Source organism: Hemiscyllium ocellatum, chromosome 8, assembly GCF_020745735.1.
Source record: "Hemiscyllium ocellatum isolate sHemOce1 chromosome 8, sHemOce1.pat.X.cur, whole genome shotgun sequence".
Lineage (NCBI taxonomy): Eukaryota > Metazoa > Chordata > Chondrichthyes > Orectolobiformes > Hemiscylliidae > Hemiscyllium > Hemiscyllium ocellatum.
In genome coordinates this window covers 99,535,837-99,550,819 of record NC_083408.1, presented here as the reverse complement: position 1 = coordinate 99,550,819, position 14,983 = coordinate 99,535,837, and the positions used below count along the sequence as shown (strand labels likewise).

At 43.5% G+C, this 14,983-nt stretch overlaps 1 protein-coding gene across 3 annotated transcripts in view; it reads left to right on the top strand.

Annotated features, from left to right (window-relative positions):
• The window catches only part of LOC132818396 (coiled-coil domain-containing protein 85C-like), a 237,454-nt gene that overhangs the window by 203,406 nt on the left and 19,065 nt on the right, over nucleotides 1–14,983 (top strand). For all 3 annotated transcript variants that reach the window (XM_060829382.1, XM_060829383.1, XM_060829381.1), the window contains one exon: nucleotides 4,359–4,472. In XM_060829382.1, the coding sequence (XP_060685365.1) occupies nucleotides 4,359–4,472 (114 nt within the window). The remainder of the gene's footprint in view (nucleotides 1–4,358; nucleotides 4,473–14,983) is intronic.

Here is a 14,983-nt window from a genome sequence, read left to right as displayed (position 1 = left end):
GTTTGCGAGTTTATTCCATGGATGGAATTCATGAAGGTTATGTGGTTATGACAGGAAGAAAGTGTAGCGGTGAAGATTTGATTATGAGAAGAATAGGCTTTCTGTAGTGACTGTGCCATGTCATAGGGTGCGATACGACTTGAAGTAATAAGCCAAGGCATCAGTGATATGGTCTAATTAATCTGTGCAAAGATGTTATGATACACCTCTGGAGTGTGTGGGACTGGAGCAGGCCACCTGGCTTAGAGGTAGGGACACTACCACTGCACCACAAGGTGCCCTTCCAGTGGCTTATAACCACACTCACACTGTAAGGGGTGGGTGTGCTCTGCCTGATATATCAGACAATATCACAAAGTAATTGAGTGGATCTATATAATAACACTGACTTGTTTTAAAAGTGATTTGTAAGAAACTATGGTTTGTGCCAAAATAGTGCAGTGGAGGGGAATTAAACCTGGCACATTGATTTGGCATTAATTCAGTATTCATTGGTATCCAATCAATGGGAATGATTCATAAATAACTTCTTTGTACCAGCTCCACTCATGAGATTTGTACCGTAGCAGAAGTATTTTGCTCCTGGGTTTTCAGGTTCTGTTTCACATTTATGTTGTGTGTGTTAGTGTCTGTAAACATGCTGACAGGTGTTAACTGAGGGTGTCAACTCATGCACTTTTTAAAAAATCAAGCTGAGTCTGCAGCCATTACTGGCTTAAACAGTCACCACAACAAACATCATTTGTGATTCAATGCAGCAGCTCCCTCCACCACTCCCATCAATAATTTATTCCACGTAGCACTACTGTATTTGCATAGCGACTAAAAGGAGATGTAGAAGTTTGGGGGAGTTTGGCCCTTTCCCCTTGTACTGCCCAATAGCATCTGTTTGCTGGGAATATTTTTCAGCTGATTTCTTCCTCGGATCACTTATGTAGACCACCAGATTGCAATCTTCGAGGAGAAAGTGAGGTCTGCAGATGCTGGAGATCAGAGCTGAAAATGTGTTGCTGGAAAAGCGCAGCAGGTCAGGCAGCATCCAAGGAACAGGACATTCGACGTTTTGGGCATAAGCCCTTCTTCAGGAATAAGGGCTGAAGAAGGGCTTATGCCCGAAACGTCGAATCTCCTGTTCCTTGGATGCTGCCTGACCTGCTGCGCTTTTCCAGCAACACATTTTCAGCACCAGATAGCAATGCCAATGTCATGAAGAATTGTGGTCAAATTTTCTAATTGAGAACTGCTGCTTTGTGTTTAGGTCTCTTCCCTGCAATTGTCTTTCATTAGTTAAGTGGGACTAGTACTGGGATAGGAGTGCGTGGATATATCCTTCAGGCTTCACCATTCAGACTGATGGTTCTGCCACTCCAGCATGTAGGGCTACATGAGTCAGTGTGATAGTAACTGATGCCCTTAACCATTAAATGTGGAATGAGTAGCTCTGACCTTTCCATGTTTTTAAGAATGCACAAGTCTAACTGCAGCCTTTGCAAACCAATTTTAACATGAATGTAACTCATTTGGATATGTTGATTCAGCTCCCTTACAAGCTCAGTGTCTCCTCTAGGCCACCATTCGTAAAGATCTCATAAGCCTTTTGAACAGAAATATTTGCCACATAACAGTGACTGGAAAAAACACAGATGGTCAGAGGTGATTAACCCTCATCATTGTTACAGGCTGGTTCAGTGGGTGTTACTTCCCTTGGGTCAAATTCCGCTGCAGAAAATTAAGCACAGCATCTACCCTGCCACTTTAACCCTGTATTTGGGGAGTGTTGGACTGTCCAATGTGCAGTCTTTGAGAGGGGGTGATGAGCTGAGACCTCAGCTGATGTCTCAAATGGATGTAAATTGTTCCCATGTCATTGTTAAAAGAAGAGACAAAAAAAACTGCAGATTCTAGAATTCAAAATGAACTGGCAGGAGGCTGGAAGAACACAGCAAGCCAAGCGGCATCATGAGATGCACAAGTCAATGTTTCAGGTGTAACCCTTCAGACTGCGGGTTGGTGTGGGGGGAGCTACAGATAACTGGGGTGGCAGGGACAGGGTGGTGTACCTTCCACTGCTCCCTGCCACCAACCAGATTCATTCCTCCCATTGACCAACCAGATCATGCGCTGTACCTGTCTCCACCTATTCCCACCATCACCCTGCCCTCCGCCACTGTCTTTATCTGCAGCTCCCCCTACACCTATCCCCAGTCCTGAAGAAGGGTTATACCCTAAACATTGACTTCTCCACCTCCTGATGCTACCTGGCTTGTTTTGTTCTTCCAGCCACCTGCTTGACTATTTGAAGAACAGCAGGGAAACTTTCACCAGTGTCTCAACCAACATCTATCCCATGATCAGTATTGCTCATAACAGATTATCTGGACATTGTCACATGGCCCTTTGTGGTGATTAAGCAGTGATTAAACCTCACAAAAACATAGTTGTCTGGAGAGGTCAGATTATTAAAGGTGCCAAGCAAATACAAACTTTCTCTCCAACCTTTTGGTAACTTCAAAAGCAGGATTATTGCAGAGAGTAACATCTGTGTTAAAGGAACATCAACAACATTATCACGTTTAACAGGCATTTCCTGTTGATGAAATTCATTTTAGCGACATTATAAATCTGGCCATAACACATGAGAGCATTATGTTGCTCTGACAAATCAGACAACACAACAAGCGAGAAATAGTCCAATGCAGAATGAACTTGAGAGGCTGAAAGGTCTACCCCTCCTCAGATATTCCCCCACTGTATTTTCCTTTGAAATTACTAAAGACCCATTTAAAAACCCATTCAAAGACCAATATATACATTTAAAAGGTCCCATGCTTTTATTTACCAGCTCCTGCTGCCCTTTGTCCAATCTCAATAACCAATACCTATTGGGATAGGTCATGTATGCTGCCACCACAACTGCAGGAGGCACACTCACTGCCCATGCCATCACAGTACATGAGATGTCTCGGTGATGCATCAAAAGCTTAGGACCAATAACATAAGGAATTTTAAAATGTTCGAAGTGAATTCAGAGCCTGGGATCTAACTGCCCCAATCCAAACATTGTTCCACCCTGCTCCTTCCCCATCAGTGGCACTACACATGCACATTTGGGTGGCCTGCTGTGAGTGGCCAACACTGAAATCTGTGGAACCAACCTCCTCTGCCAGTAAGTGGTATGAGATAATCTGATTTGTGCTAAGAACATAGGGATATGAGTAGGCCATTCAGCCCATCGAAAAAGGTCTCTTTTCCCACTTTGTATTTGCTTCTTTTACACAGCACTTCAAAATCGTGTCTTTTACTTCTCAATCTTTTTATGAACAGTAATAGTTTCTGATCCAAGCTGTTCAGATCCTTCAAGGTTTTGAAAACTTGTATCAAATCTCCCCTCTGCCTTCACCTCTCTAAGAGACCAGTCCCAACTGCTCCAGTCTTTCCTCTCAATTGAAGTGTCTTAACCCTGGAACCATTCTCAAATGCCTCTTCTACATTCTCTGCAATGCATTCATGTCCTTCCTAAAGTATGATGCCCAGAACTGTCCACAGCACAGCCCTGGAGTCTCACCAGTGTCTGATATAAGTTCTTAACATCCGTGCTCACGTATTTTATACCCCAATGAATGAAGCCTAGCATACTGTACGTTTTATTAATCACTCAACCTCTCCTGCTGCCTTTAATGACTTATTGTATATTTCCACCCAGTCTCTCAGTTCCTGTACCCCCTTTAGAATAGTACTCATTATTTTATACTGTCACAACAAATTCTTTGTGCCACAGAGGGTAGTACATGTATGGAACAAGCTGCCAGAAGAAGTGGTGGAGGCTGGTACAGTTGTAACATTTAAGAGGCATTTGGATGGGTATATGACTAGGAAGGGTTTGGAGGGATATGGGCCGGGTGCTGGCAGGTAGGACTAGATTGGGTTGGGATATCTGGTCAGTATGGACAGGTTGGACCGAAGGGTCTGTTTCCATGCTGTACATCTCTATGACTCTGACTCTATAGCATATCACCTCATATTTCTGTGTTTTGAACTTAATTGCCACCTATCCACCAATTTGCCAATATCTGCCTGAAATGTTACACTGTCCTCCTCACAATCCTCCCAAGTTTTGTGTTGCCTGTAAACTTTGAAATTGTCCTCTGCCACTGAGACCTGGATTATTTATCAGAAAAACAAGGATCCCAATGCTGATCCTTGGAGAACTCCACTGCCAACCTTACTCCAGTCCACAGGAATAGTTATTAATCCATTACCCTGTGTTACCTATCACTCACTCAGCCAATTTTATGTGCCTAGTAGCCTGTATAGGAAGTCTATTCTGTCTACTGAAGATATTACTTTTCTCCTTACAGCAGTCAAGCACCAGTGATCTGAAAGTAGGCCGTAAGCCTTACCCAATGCAACACAAGTCAGACTCGCAGCATTCGTCACCACTGCCACCATCATTTCAGGAACCTACACAAAACGTGAGTAATGTTCAAATGGGGGTTGTAATTGATCTTTGCTGCAATCCCAGATCAAATATAAAACGTACTTCCTTGTTCTGCACAAACCTCACGTTAGACCAGTGATTAGAGTCTTAACTGTGTGAAAGTAACCTTAACGCCATTAAGGTCTGGGACAATGTGCACATGATCCCCACTCTGTTCTGGGACAGTGTGTACGTAATCCCCACTGTGCTCTGGGACAATGTGCGCATGATCCCCACTTTGTTCTGGAACAGTGTACACATAATCCCCACTGTGCTCTGGGACAATGTGCGCATGATCCCCACTTTGTTCTGGAACAGTGTATACACAATCCCCACTGTGCTCTGGGACAATGTGCGCATGATCCCCACTTTGTTCTGGAACAGTGTATACACGATCCCCACTGTACTCTGGGACAATGTGCGCATGATCCCCACTTTGTTCTGGAACAGTGTGTACACAATCCCCACTGTGCTCTGGGACAATGTGCGCATGATCATCACTGTGCTCTGAAACCGTTTGCGCGTGATCACCCTGGTGCTCTTGGACAGGATACACGTGATCCCTGCTGTGCTATGGGACAGTGTGTTTGTGGTTATCTCTGTGATCTGGGCCGGTGTGGTGTGCACATGATCATCATTGCATTTTGGTATAGTGTGCACATGATCCTCACTGTGCTCTAGGACTGTGTGTATGTGATCCCCACTGTGCTCTGGGCCAGTGTGCACATGATTACCACTATTCTGGGACAGTGTATGCGTCATCCCCACTGTGCTGTGGAACAATGTATGTGTGATCACCACTATGCATTGGGACAATGTGTGCATGATTTCCACTATGCTCTGGGACAGTGTGTGCATGATCTCCACTGAGCTCTGGCACAGTGTAGGCTTGATCGTCACAGTGCTATGGAACAGTGTTTGCATGATCCCCACTGTGCTCTGGGACAGTGTGTGTGTGATCATCACTGTGCACTGGGACAGTGTGTTTGTGTGATCATCACTGTGCTCTGGGACAGTGTGTGTGATCATAGCGGTATTCTGGGAGTGTGCGTGTGATCCCCACTGTGCACTGGGACAGTGTGTGCGTGATCCCCACTGTGCACTGGGACAGTGTGTGCGTGATCCCCACTGTGCTCTGGAACAGTGTGTGCGTGATCCCCACTGTGCACTGGAACATTGTATGTGTGATTCCCACTGTGCTCTGGAACAGTGTGTGTGTGATGCCCACTGTGCTCTGGGACAATATGTGTTTGATTCTCCCACTAGGCTCTGGGCTTGTGTGCCCAAAATCCCCACTGTGCTCTGGGACAGTGCATGCACGATCCCCACTGTGCTCTGGGACAGTGCGTGCACGATCCCCACTGTGTGTACATGATCACTCTGGCACTTAGTGACAGTGTATGATACATTGAAAAGCACTCAAAGATTTTAGTAATTTATAGAAAGGGGAATCTGTTAGAGCACTGGCTTAGCCAGAGTGCCCTCCAGTTGCATGCTGGCAAAAACAATCAAAAAGGTTTGTATGTATTAAAAGATTATTGCAGCTAACGAAACATGAAAGGGCAATATCGAGTGAGAGCTCGATGAATCTCCAACAAAATCTTCAGCCAAGTGGATAATTTGAGCAGCAGAGCTCTCGAGGCCAGGTTTTCAATTGTTTTTCCACAGGTCTGGGCTCATTAAGCTGTGTCCTTTACGCACGATTGCAATGAGAAATACATAATCCTATCAAGCACAGCATTATTCTGAACCTAATTGCGCTCATACAGACACAGTTTCATCACTAATAACCTATGTGGCTCAACAGTGGCATGAATAATGACACAGGGGTTTGTGAATCTGTGATAACCGCAAGGTTATTTGTCTAAATTAGACCATTCATATTCATTTAAGGCTGGTATACGTGGAGTTAAGTGCGTTGCTTTTTGTATAATTGGCAGCAAAATCCAGGGTGATAGATGCCAGCTGGGATCTCGAAGCAGCAACAAACTGGATGTGCTCAGAGGGATTTAGTTGGAGTATATTGGAATTTGGAATGAGCGTGTTATTTGCTTTTGTGCGGCATACTCTGAACATAGACCGTGTAAAAGGAAAAGAAAGAAAACCACTTTCAGGCTGCCCTGTTTTACTGTTTTGTATTGTTACCCCAAGGACTATTAGATCATCCTGGCTGTGTTAGAGGGGATTGTAAGTTGTAACTGCTTTGATTGAAGAGCTGCTGCTACAGCCCCTCGTTCCTGAAATTGATTCCATCGTGAAATAATGAATATCGTGATTGCATTTTTTTAAAGAAGGAGTTGCATTTGTGTGGTGCCTTTCCCAAATCACAAAGCGCTTTCCAGCTAATGGATTACTTTTTTTGAAGTGTATTCTCTGTGGTAATAGCTCATTTGTGACCAGGAAGCTCCCACAGACAGCAATATTGAAATAGCCAGATAATCTGTTTTAATCATTTTGATCCCCGAACTGCTTAAAAATAGTGATGTGAGACCTTTCCCATCTATTGAGGTGGTCAAACAGGGCTTTTGTCACTTTTGTGCAGTACTGAGGGAATGCTGCATTGTTGGCCTGAAGTTTGTGTTTAACTCTCTGCAGTGGGTCACAAATCTATAGCCATCTGACTCAGTATGCTACTCTGACATTTACATGTGAAACCTAACACTCTCTTAGTCCAACATTGCTCTCCGAGATAAGGCTTCAGTCCTGGACTATGTTTTCTGATGCTCTGCATTTAGAGCTGTTTTGGGGGTCTTCAAATGAGTTTAGTTTTCTCCAAGGATAATGACTTCCAGTAACTTCTAATTAACAGAGGCTCTGCAACAAACAAAACAGCAAGGAATAGACAAAAGCAACAAGATTAGCAAATCCGACCACACTTCCTGCTCAAGTTATAAGCGCTGTCTTCACTAAGATGTATATCCATATTTTAATCTTCCCAATAGCACTAACCTTGTTGAAGAAATGCAGAGGAATGCCCTGGTGGGCATAATGGTTCTTAAGTTTTTACTCCCTCACGATAAGTAAGCAAATGGCCTCAGCTTGAAGTCTTCCTATTATAGCATAGAACCTGGAATGGTATCGCACAGGAACAGGCTTTTTAGCTCACCATGTCTGCACTGACCGTGATGTTATTCTAAACTAATCCCAACTGCCTGCCCATTGTTCATATTCCTCTATTCCTGCCGGTTCACATGTCTGTCTCAATATCCTTTCAATGTTGCTAACATATCTGTTTCTACCACCTCCCCTGGCAGTTCCAGGCACTAACTACCCTAAAATAAAATACTTGCCCCACACATCTCCTTTACATTTGACCCCTCTCACTTTAAACTGATGCCCCCTAGTATGTGATGTTTTCACCCTGGGGAGAAAGGATTCTGACTATCCACACAATCCATGCCTTCATAATTTGATATACTTGTATCAGGACATCCCTCAGCCTCCGACTCTCACTCTAGCAAAATCTGTCCAAACACTCCAGGCAACATCCTATAACCCCTTTGCACCCTCTCCAAAGCCTCCAGTTCCTTCTTGTGGTGACCAGGACTGCACACAGTATTCCAAATGTGGCCTAAATAAAGTATTATACAGCTAGAACATGTCTTGCCAACATTTATACTCTGTGCCTCGATTGATTATGGTAAGTGTGCCATACACCTTATCCGTCTACATTGCCACTTTCAGGGAGCTATGAACTTGCACACCACGTTTCCTCTGTCGATCAGTGCTCCTACGGATCTCTCAAAAAGCATCACCTCACTCTTGTCCAGATTAAACTTATTCTGACATTTGTCTGCCCAGTTTCCAACTGATCTGTATCCTGCTGTATCTTTTCAAACCTTCCTCACTAACCATAACTCCACCAATTTTTAAGTTGCCTGCAAACTTACTAAACAGATCACCTATATTTTCATCAATTCATTTATATAGGGGTCACATCACTGATTCTTAGGGAACACAACTGTTCACAGGCCTCCAGTCAGACAAAACACCTTCCCACAACTACCTTCTGTCTCCAAGACCAAGCCAACTTTGTATTCAACTTACCAGCTCACCATGGATACATGTTACTTAATCTTCTGGACCAGCCTACTATGTAAAGTTCATTTAGACAATATCCACTGCCCTACATTTATCAATCATCTTCATTACTTCCTGAAAAAGCTCAACTAAATTTATGAGACAAGACCTCCCCTCCACAAAGCCATGCTGATTGTCCCTAATAACTCCATTCTTTTTCAAATGCGAGTAAATCCTATCCCTAAGAATCTTCTCCAATAATGTCCCTGTCAATGATGTAAAGCTCACCAGTCAATAATTTCCTGTATTATTCCTGTTGCTATTCTTGAACAAAGGAACACAAGTTTATTCTCAGTCTTCTGGGGCCTTGTCTGTGGCTAAAGAGGATATAAGATCCTTGTCAAGGCTCCAGAAATCTCCTGTCTTCCCTCCTTCAGTATCCTGGGATAGATCCCATCAGGCCCTAGACACTTACCTACCTTAATGAATTTCAAGACACCCAATATCATCTCCTTCTTCATATCAACATTTCCTGGAATATCAATATACCCTTCTCTAATCTTACTATCATTCATGTCCTTCTCTGTAGTGAATATTGAGACAAACTAGTTATTAAGGACCTCACACACTTCCTCTGGCTCCATGCTTAAATTCCCTCCTTTGTCCTTGAGTGGACCTACCTTTTCCTGAGCTACCCTCTTGTTCCTAATATATGTATAAAATGCTTTGGAATTCTCCTTCCTCCTACTTGCCAAGGATATTTCATGGACACCTTTAGCCCTCCTAATTCCTTGTCTGAGTTCTTTCCTGCTTCCTTATGTTCCTGAGGGACCTTATCTGATTTCACTTTCCAAAATCTTACGTATGCTTCCTTTTTTGACTAAACTTTCAATGTCTCTTGTCATCCAAAGTTCCTGGATCTTACCATCCTTACCTTTCATTCTCACAGGAACATGCTGGTCCTGAACTCTGATCAACTAGCCTTTAAAAGACTCCCACATGTCAGATGTGCATTTACCCTCAAACAGCCACGCCCAACCTAATTTCTCCGGTTCCTTTCTGGTACTTTCTTCCAATTTAGCACCTTCACCTGAGGACCAATCTTCTCCTTATCTATAACTATTTTCAATCTGGCAGAATTAAGATCTGGCAAAATGCTCCTCCATCAAAACTTTGATCACATGGCCTAGTTCATTCTCCAGTACAAGGTTCTAATATGGCCCCTTCCCTGGTTCCCTGCAAATTGTTGCAAGAAACTCTCCTGGATGCACCTAACACATTCTGTCCCATCTAAGTCCCTGACACTGAAGGAATCCCAGTCAATGTTAGGGAAGTTAAAATCACCCACGAGAGAAACCCCGGTTGTTTTTAATCATTCCATGATCTGCTTACTCTATCTCCTGCTGGCTATTGGGAAGCCTATAGCATAACATCAAAATAGTGGTTGCTGATTTCTTTTTTCTGAGTTCTATCCATATGGTCTCACTGGGTGAGCCTTCCAAGATGTTCTTGCTCAGTGCAACTATGACATTCTCCTTAATCAGTCACACAACTTCCCAGCCCTTTTACACTTCTCTCTATCACACCTAAAACATCTGAACCCTGCCAGTCCAATCCACCTCTCATTCTGGGGTTTGAGAGAATGGCTACCACATTGAAATCCCATGTACTAATCCAGGCACTCTGCTCATCTATCTTATTTTGCATTAAAATAAATACACTTCAGACCATCAGTCCTGCCTGTTCTTATTTGACATACTTGATTCAACCTTTACATTCTCAATCACTCTACATGCTGGCCTACTGCCCTGGTTCCCACCCTTCTGCCACACTAGTTTAAACCCACCCAAGTGACCTTAGTAAACCTCCCTAACAGGGTATTGGTGCCCCTCCATTTTAAATGCAACCTGTCCTCCTTGTACAGGTCCATCCTGCCCTGGAATAGATCCCAATGGTCCAGATATCTGAAGCCCTCTGTCCTATGCCAGCTCTTTAGCCACACATTCAACTGTATTATCTTACTTTTGGCCTGGGCTTTTAATGAAGGGCTTTTGTCCGAAACATAGATTTTCCTGCTCCTCGGATGCTGCCTGACCTGCTGTGCTTTACCAGCACTACTCTAATCTAAACCCCCCTTACTTTTGGCCCCACTAGCACATGATTCGGGGAGTAATCCCGAGATTACAACCTTAAGTATCCTGCTTTTTGACTTCTTATCTAACTCCCTATGTATCTTTCTTTCTGCTTATGCTGTTAGTACCAATATGGACCACAATTTCTGGTTGCTCGCCTTTCAGTATATCCTGTCCCCGTGCTGAGATACACTTGGCATTCCTGGAGGCTTGCTTGAGTTCCTACCACTCTCTTATGCTTTGGCCCTCCCCGCTGTACAACAATGCAAGCCGTGGTGCTACTGATCTGGATGCTGCTGTTGCTTTCCCTTATGAAGCACCCCACCCCTCAACAGTAGGGCTTGAGGGGGGATAGGCCGCAAGGGCTCCTCTACTGTCTTCCTGCCCACTTCTGCTTGATCCGTCAGCCAGAAACTATGACCTGGAGTTTTCAACTCCTCAGTCAAGGGATACAGATTCCCAGCATCCAACCTATGAAACACACAAAGTGTTTTATATGTTTCAATGAGATCACTTCAATTTTTCTGAAGTCCAGATAGAGTGGCAAGACACAGCTGCATCTCAGGAGGGAAAATTGGGCTAGGCCAGTTGTTGAACCCCAGATATCCAAATCCCAGGGTTAGAGTCATTTGCATAAGGGCAAATGTTCCATTCTGCTGCAATTAAGAAGGAGGAACAGAGCCCCAGAAATGTTTGGACATAATTTGTTACTAAACAGTCATGTTGCCAGTTTGCTTCTAATGTAATAAAACATCTCAAGGAGAGACCCCGCTTCATAGAAGGGTAATTAAATGAAATTGGATACTGACCACACAAGGAGATGTTAGAAAAAGCAAATACCAAGAATGCTGGAAATCTGTAATTAAAACACAAAAGGAGTGTGCTGTGATGATGGATTCATAAATTAAGGGTGCTATGGTGGCTCTGGGGTTAGCACTGTTGCCTCACAGAACCTGGATCCCGGGTTTGATTCCAGCCTTGGGTGACTGTGTGGAATTTGCACATTCTGCCCATGTCTGTGCAGGCTTCCTCCAACTACTCCAAATTCCTCTTGCAGTTCATAGATGTACAGGATAAAGGTGGTTCGGCCATGTTAAATTGCCACATAGTATTCAGGGGGATTCAGAATAGGTGGCTTAGCCATGGTAAATTTGGGATTATGGTGATAGGGGTCTGAGTGGATTATCATCAGATAGTCAGTGCAGACTCGAGGGGTTGAATGGCCTCTTCCTGCATGGTAGGGATTCTATGATTCAGAATCTTGAAATACTTACAGACATAATTAATTTTTGGTCAAGATGTTTTTCTGTTAAGACCAAGCCTGCAAGGCAAGCCTGGCTGCTAATGTTACTTGTAAAAGTGGAATTCAGTTACGATTGTAAGTTACTACTGTGTGAACCCCTGGAATGCTATACTTTTTGTGTTGACAAGGCAACTTGAAAGAGAGAGATTTCAAAAGGCAAAGGTGCAAGTGTGGACCAAAGCATTGTAAATGTCACATTGTAAATGTTGAGGATAGACACTAGGCACCCTTGCTCATCCATTGAAAAGAACAGAGACTCTCTGACTCTGAGTGCTGAAAACTGATCAGCAAGGAAAGCAAGCAGGCCAAAAGAATTTTAGCTTACCTGCAAACCCAAGAATCAATGCCCAATTGTGAACATCAACGTTCTTGGTATCACCCAACATAACAATTGTAAATGTCCATGATCTCTTCTTCTCAAACATGCTGAAGACAGATTTGTGCAACTTTCAACTTCTGTCCTTCCTTCGACTTGTGTGTGTGTGTGTGTGTGTGTGTGTGTGTGTGTGTGTGTCTCTATCTGTGTGTGTATGTCTGTATGTATGTGTGTCTGGGGAGGGGCATGTGGAACAAGCAGTAGAGATACAATTGGGTCTTCTTTAGTTGCCCGCGGCAACGGGATCTGTCATTGGCTTTTCAATCATTTTAACTGGGAGACTAAATGAAGAATATATTCTCCAGAGGTTTGAATAAGGGAGTGGTCTTAATTTGTGGGAAGATTGGATTGAAGGTATTATTGCTAACATGATTTTTACACACAACATTGAACATCCCTTGTTTTAATCCACTTTCCATTTACTGGTTCAGTATAAAATGCAAAGAAAGTACTGCGGATGTTGAAATAAAAGCAAAGTGTAAGAGAAACCTGTCTAGTCTGGCAAGATCTGTGAAGAAAGAAACAGATAATTTTTGTAAGTACTAACTTACAATCATAACTGACTTCATCAGAACCCAATACTCAAAATGTTCTCTGTTTCTCTAGTCAAAGATGTTGCCAGACCTGCCAAGTTTCTCTAGCACTTTTGGTTTTTATTTCAGTATGAACTGGGTCAGGGCTGAGCCAGACTGTTAAGCTATGCTTGATGGCAGAGATGAAAATGTAATCTCCAACTACAGCCTTGTGTATGATAGCATGGGTATTGTGCACTAATTGATCACTCAGACAGTGCGCAGAGTTACTGCTGACATGTGGCCATATGGGTAGACTAATGGCAGCTGGTGGAGGCATTAGGTGTGTTGATGCATTGGCACAGACATATGGCGCACGCCGAACATGCTTTACTGAAATATCTTGCTGTCAAATGGGGCAATTATTTTCTTGAAGCTGTACCAACACCTTCCTTTCACTGGTCTATTCTTCAAAACTCCAAAGGGTGAGGAGTTCAGACCTAATTCACTTGAACGCCCATTGTAGAGCAACTCTGTCATCCTAGAGATCAATCTGATGAACATTTACTCTACCAGCTCTTAGGAATGTATATCCCTCCTTTAAATATGGACACCAAACTGCACACAGCACCACCTATATAAACTTACCAAAAACACTATGCAGTTATAGTATGGCTTCCTTATTGCAAACACACTGCATTATAATTGGATGTCATGGCAATGACAGCCTCATGAGAATGAGGGTGAACAGACTACTACATGATTAAGGAGGATGAGGATATCTCAAAATCATGTGCGGTTCTCACAATGCTTCCATTTCATGGCAACACTCCCAAGAATAATACTTTCTTCTGGAATTCTCCTAGAATTTCTATCTGCTCTTTCCACTCCTCTGTCCTTTCCTCAGAGCCTGATGGTTTTTTTCAGGCAGTGCGTTTCAGGTTGCAACAAGAATCTGGGCTAATCTGGCTGGAAAAGCTCAACATCTCTGGCAGCTTCTGTGAAGAGAAATCAGAGTTAATGTTTCATGTCCTGGTGGCCTTTCCTCAGAATTCCCTCCCCTCACCCTATTTTCTGCATAAAAACCTTTTTTTTAAACGAAGGGTCACTGGGCCTTACAGTATGGAAACAGGCCCAACATGTCCACACCAACCCTCCAAAGAGTAGCCCACCCAGACCCATTCCCAGACCCTTTATTTACCCCTGACTAATGCACCTAACACTATTGGCAATTTAGCGTTGCCAATCCACCTGACCTGCACATCTCTAGATTGTGGGAGGAAACCAGAGCATCCAGAGGAAACCCACACAGACACGGGGAGAATGTGCAAACTCCACACAGACAGTCACCCAGGCGGGAAGCAAACCCAGTCCCTGGTGCTGTGAGGCAGCAGAGATAGCCAATGAGCCACTGTGCCATCCCATGAGACAAGTGCGCCTTCCTTTGAAACATGTACACACTGGAAACCAAGCCCACAAACTTGGAGAACAGTGAAGTGGTTTCATTCATATTGAAACTTCAAACACCACCTTGGAAAGTATTTCTAGACTGAATCTTCACATTTTCTGATAAAGCTTTGTGCTAGGCTGGGAACAGCATACCAAGGGCACTTATGTGAAACAGCCCACCAGATAAAGCTGGTGAGGGGTTAGTCCATCCACAGCAGCAAGGCTGCCATCCCTCCTGAGCTTGCTTCTTGTAACCAGAGCAATGATGGACATGGCTGTAGATGGTTGCGGGATGATGGGGATGGTGGCATAATGACAAATCATAACCTCGGATTACTTACAGACATCTCAAACTTTTAATTTACAACATGCATTATTTAAAAGAAGACACGTAGCCAAAAGATGATGACAGATGAAAGTTCAGTCGCCAACTGCGAGGAATGTCACACCTGAAAAGGAGATCTTCAAATGTCAACCCTTTAAAAAGCTTTTCAAAACAACCTGGATTGTTGTAAGGCCTTAAGATGCAGCAGGAGTAGGCCATTCAGCCCATCGAGTCTGCACTGCACTTCAATGACATCATGGCTGATCTCATAATCCTCAACTCCATTTTCCTGACCTTTCCCCATAACCCTTAATTCTGTAATTAAAACTAATTAAAACTCTATCTGTCTCTGGCCTTAATTTTATCAGTAATATCCAACTCTATGGCCT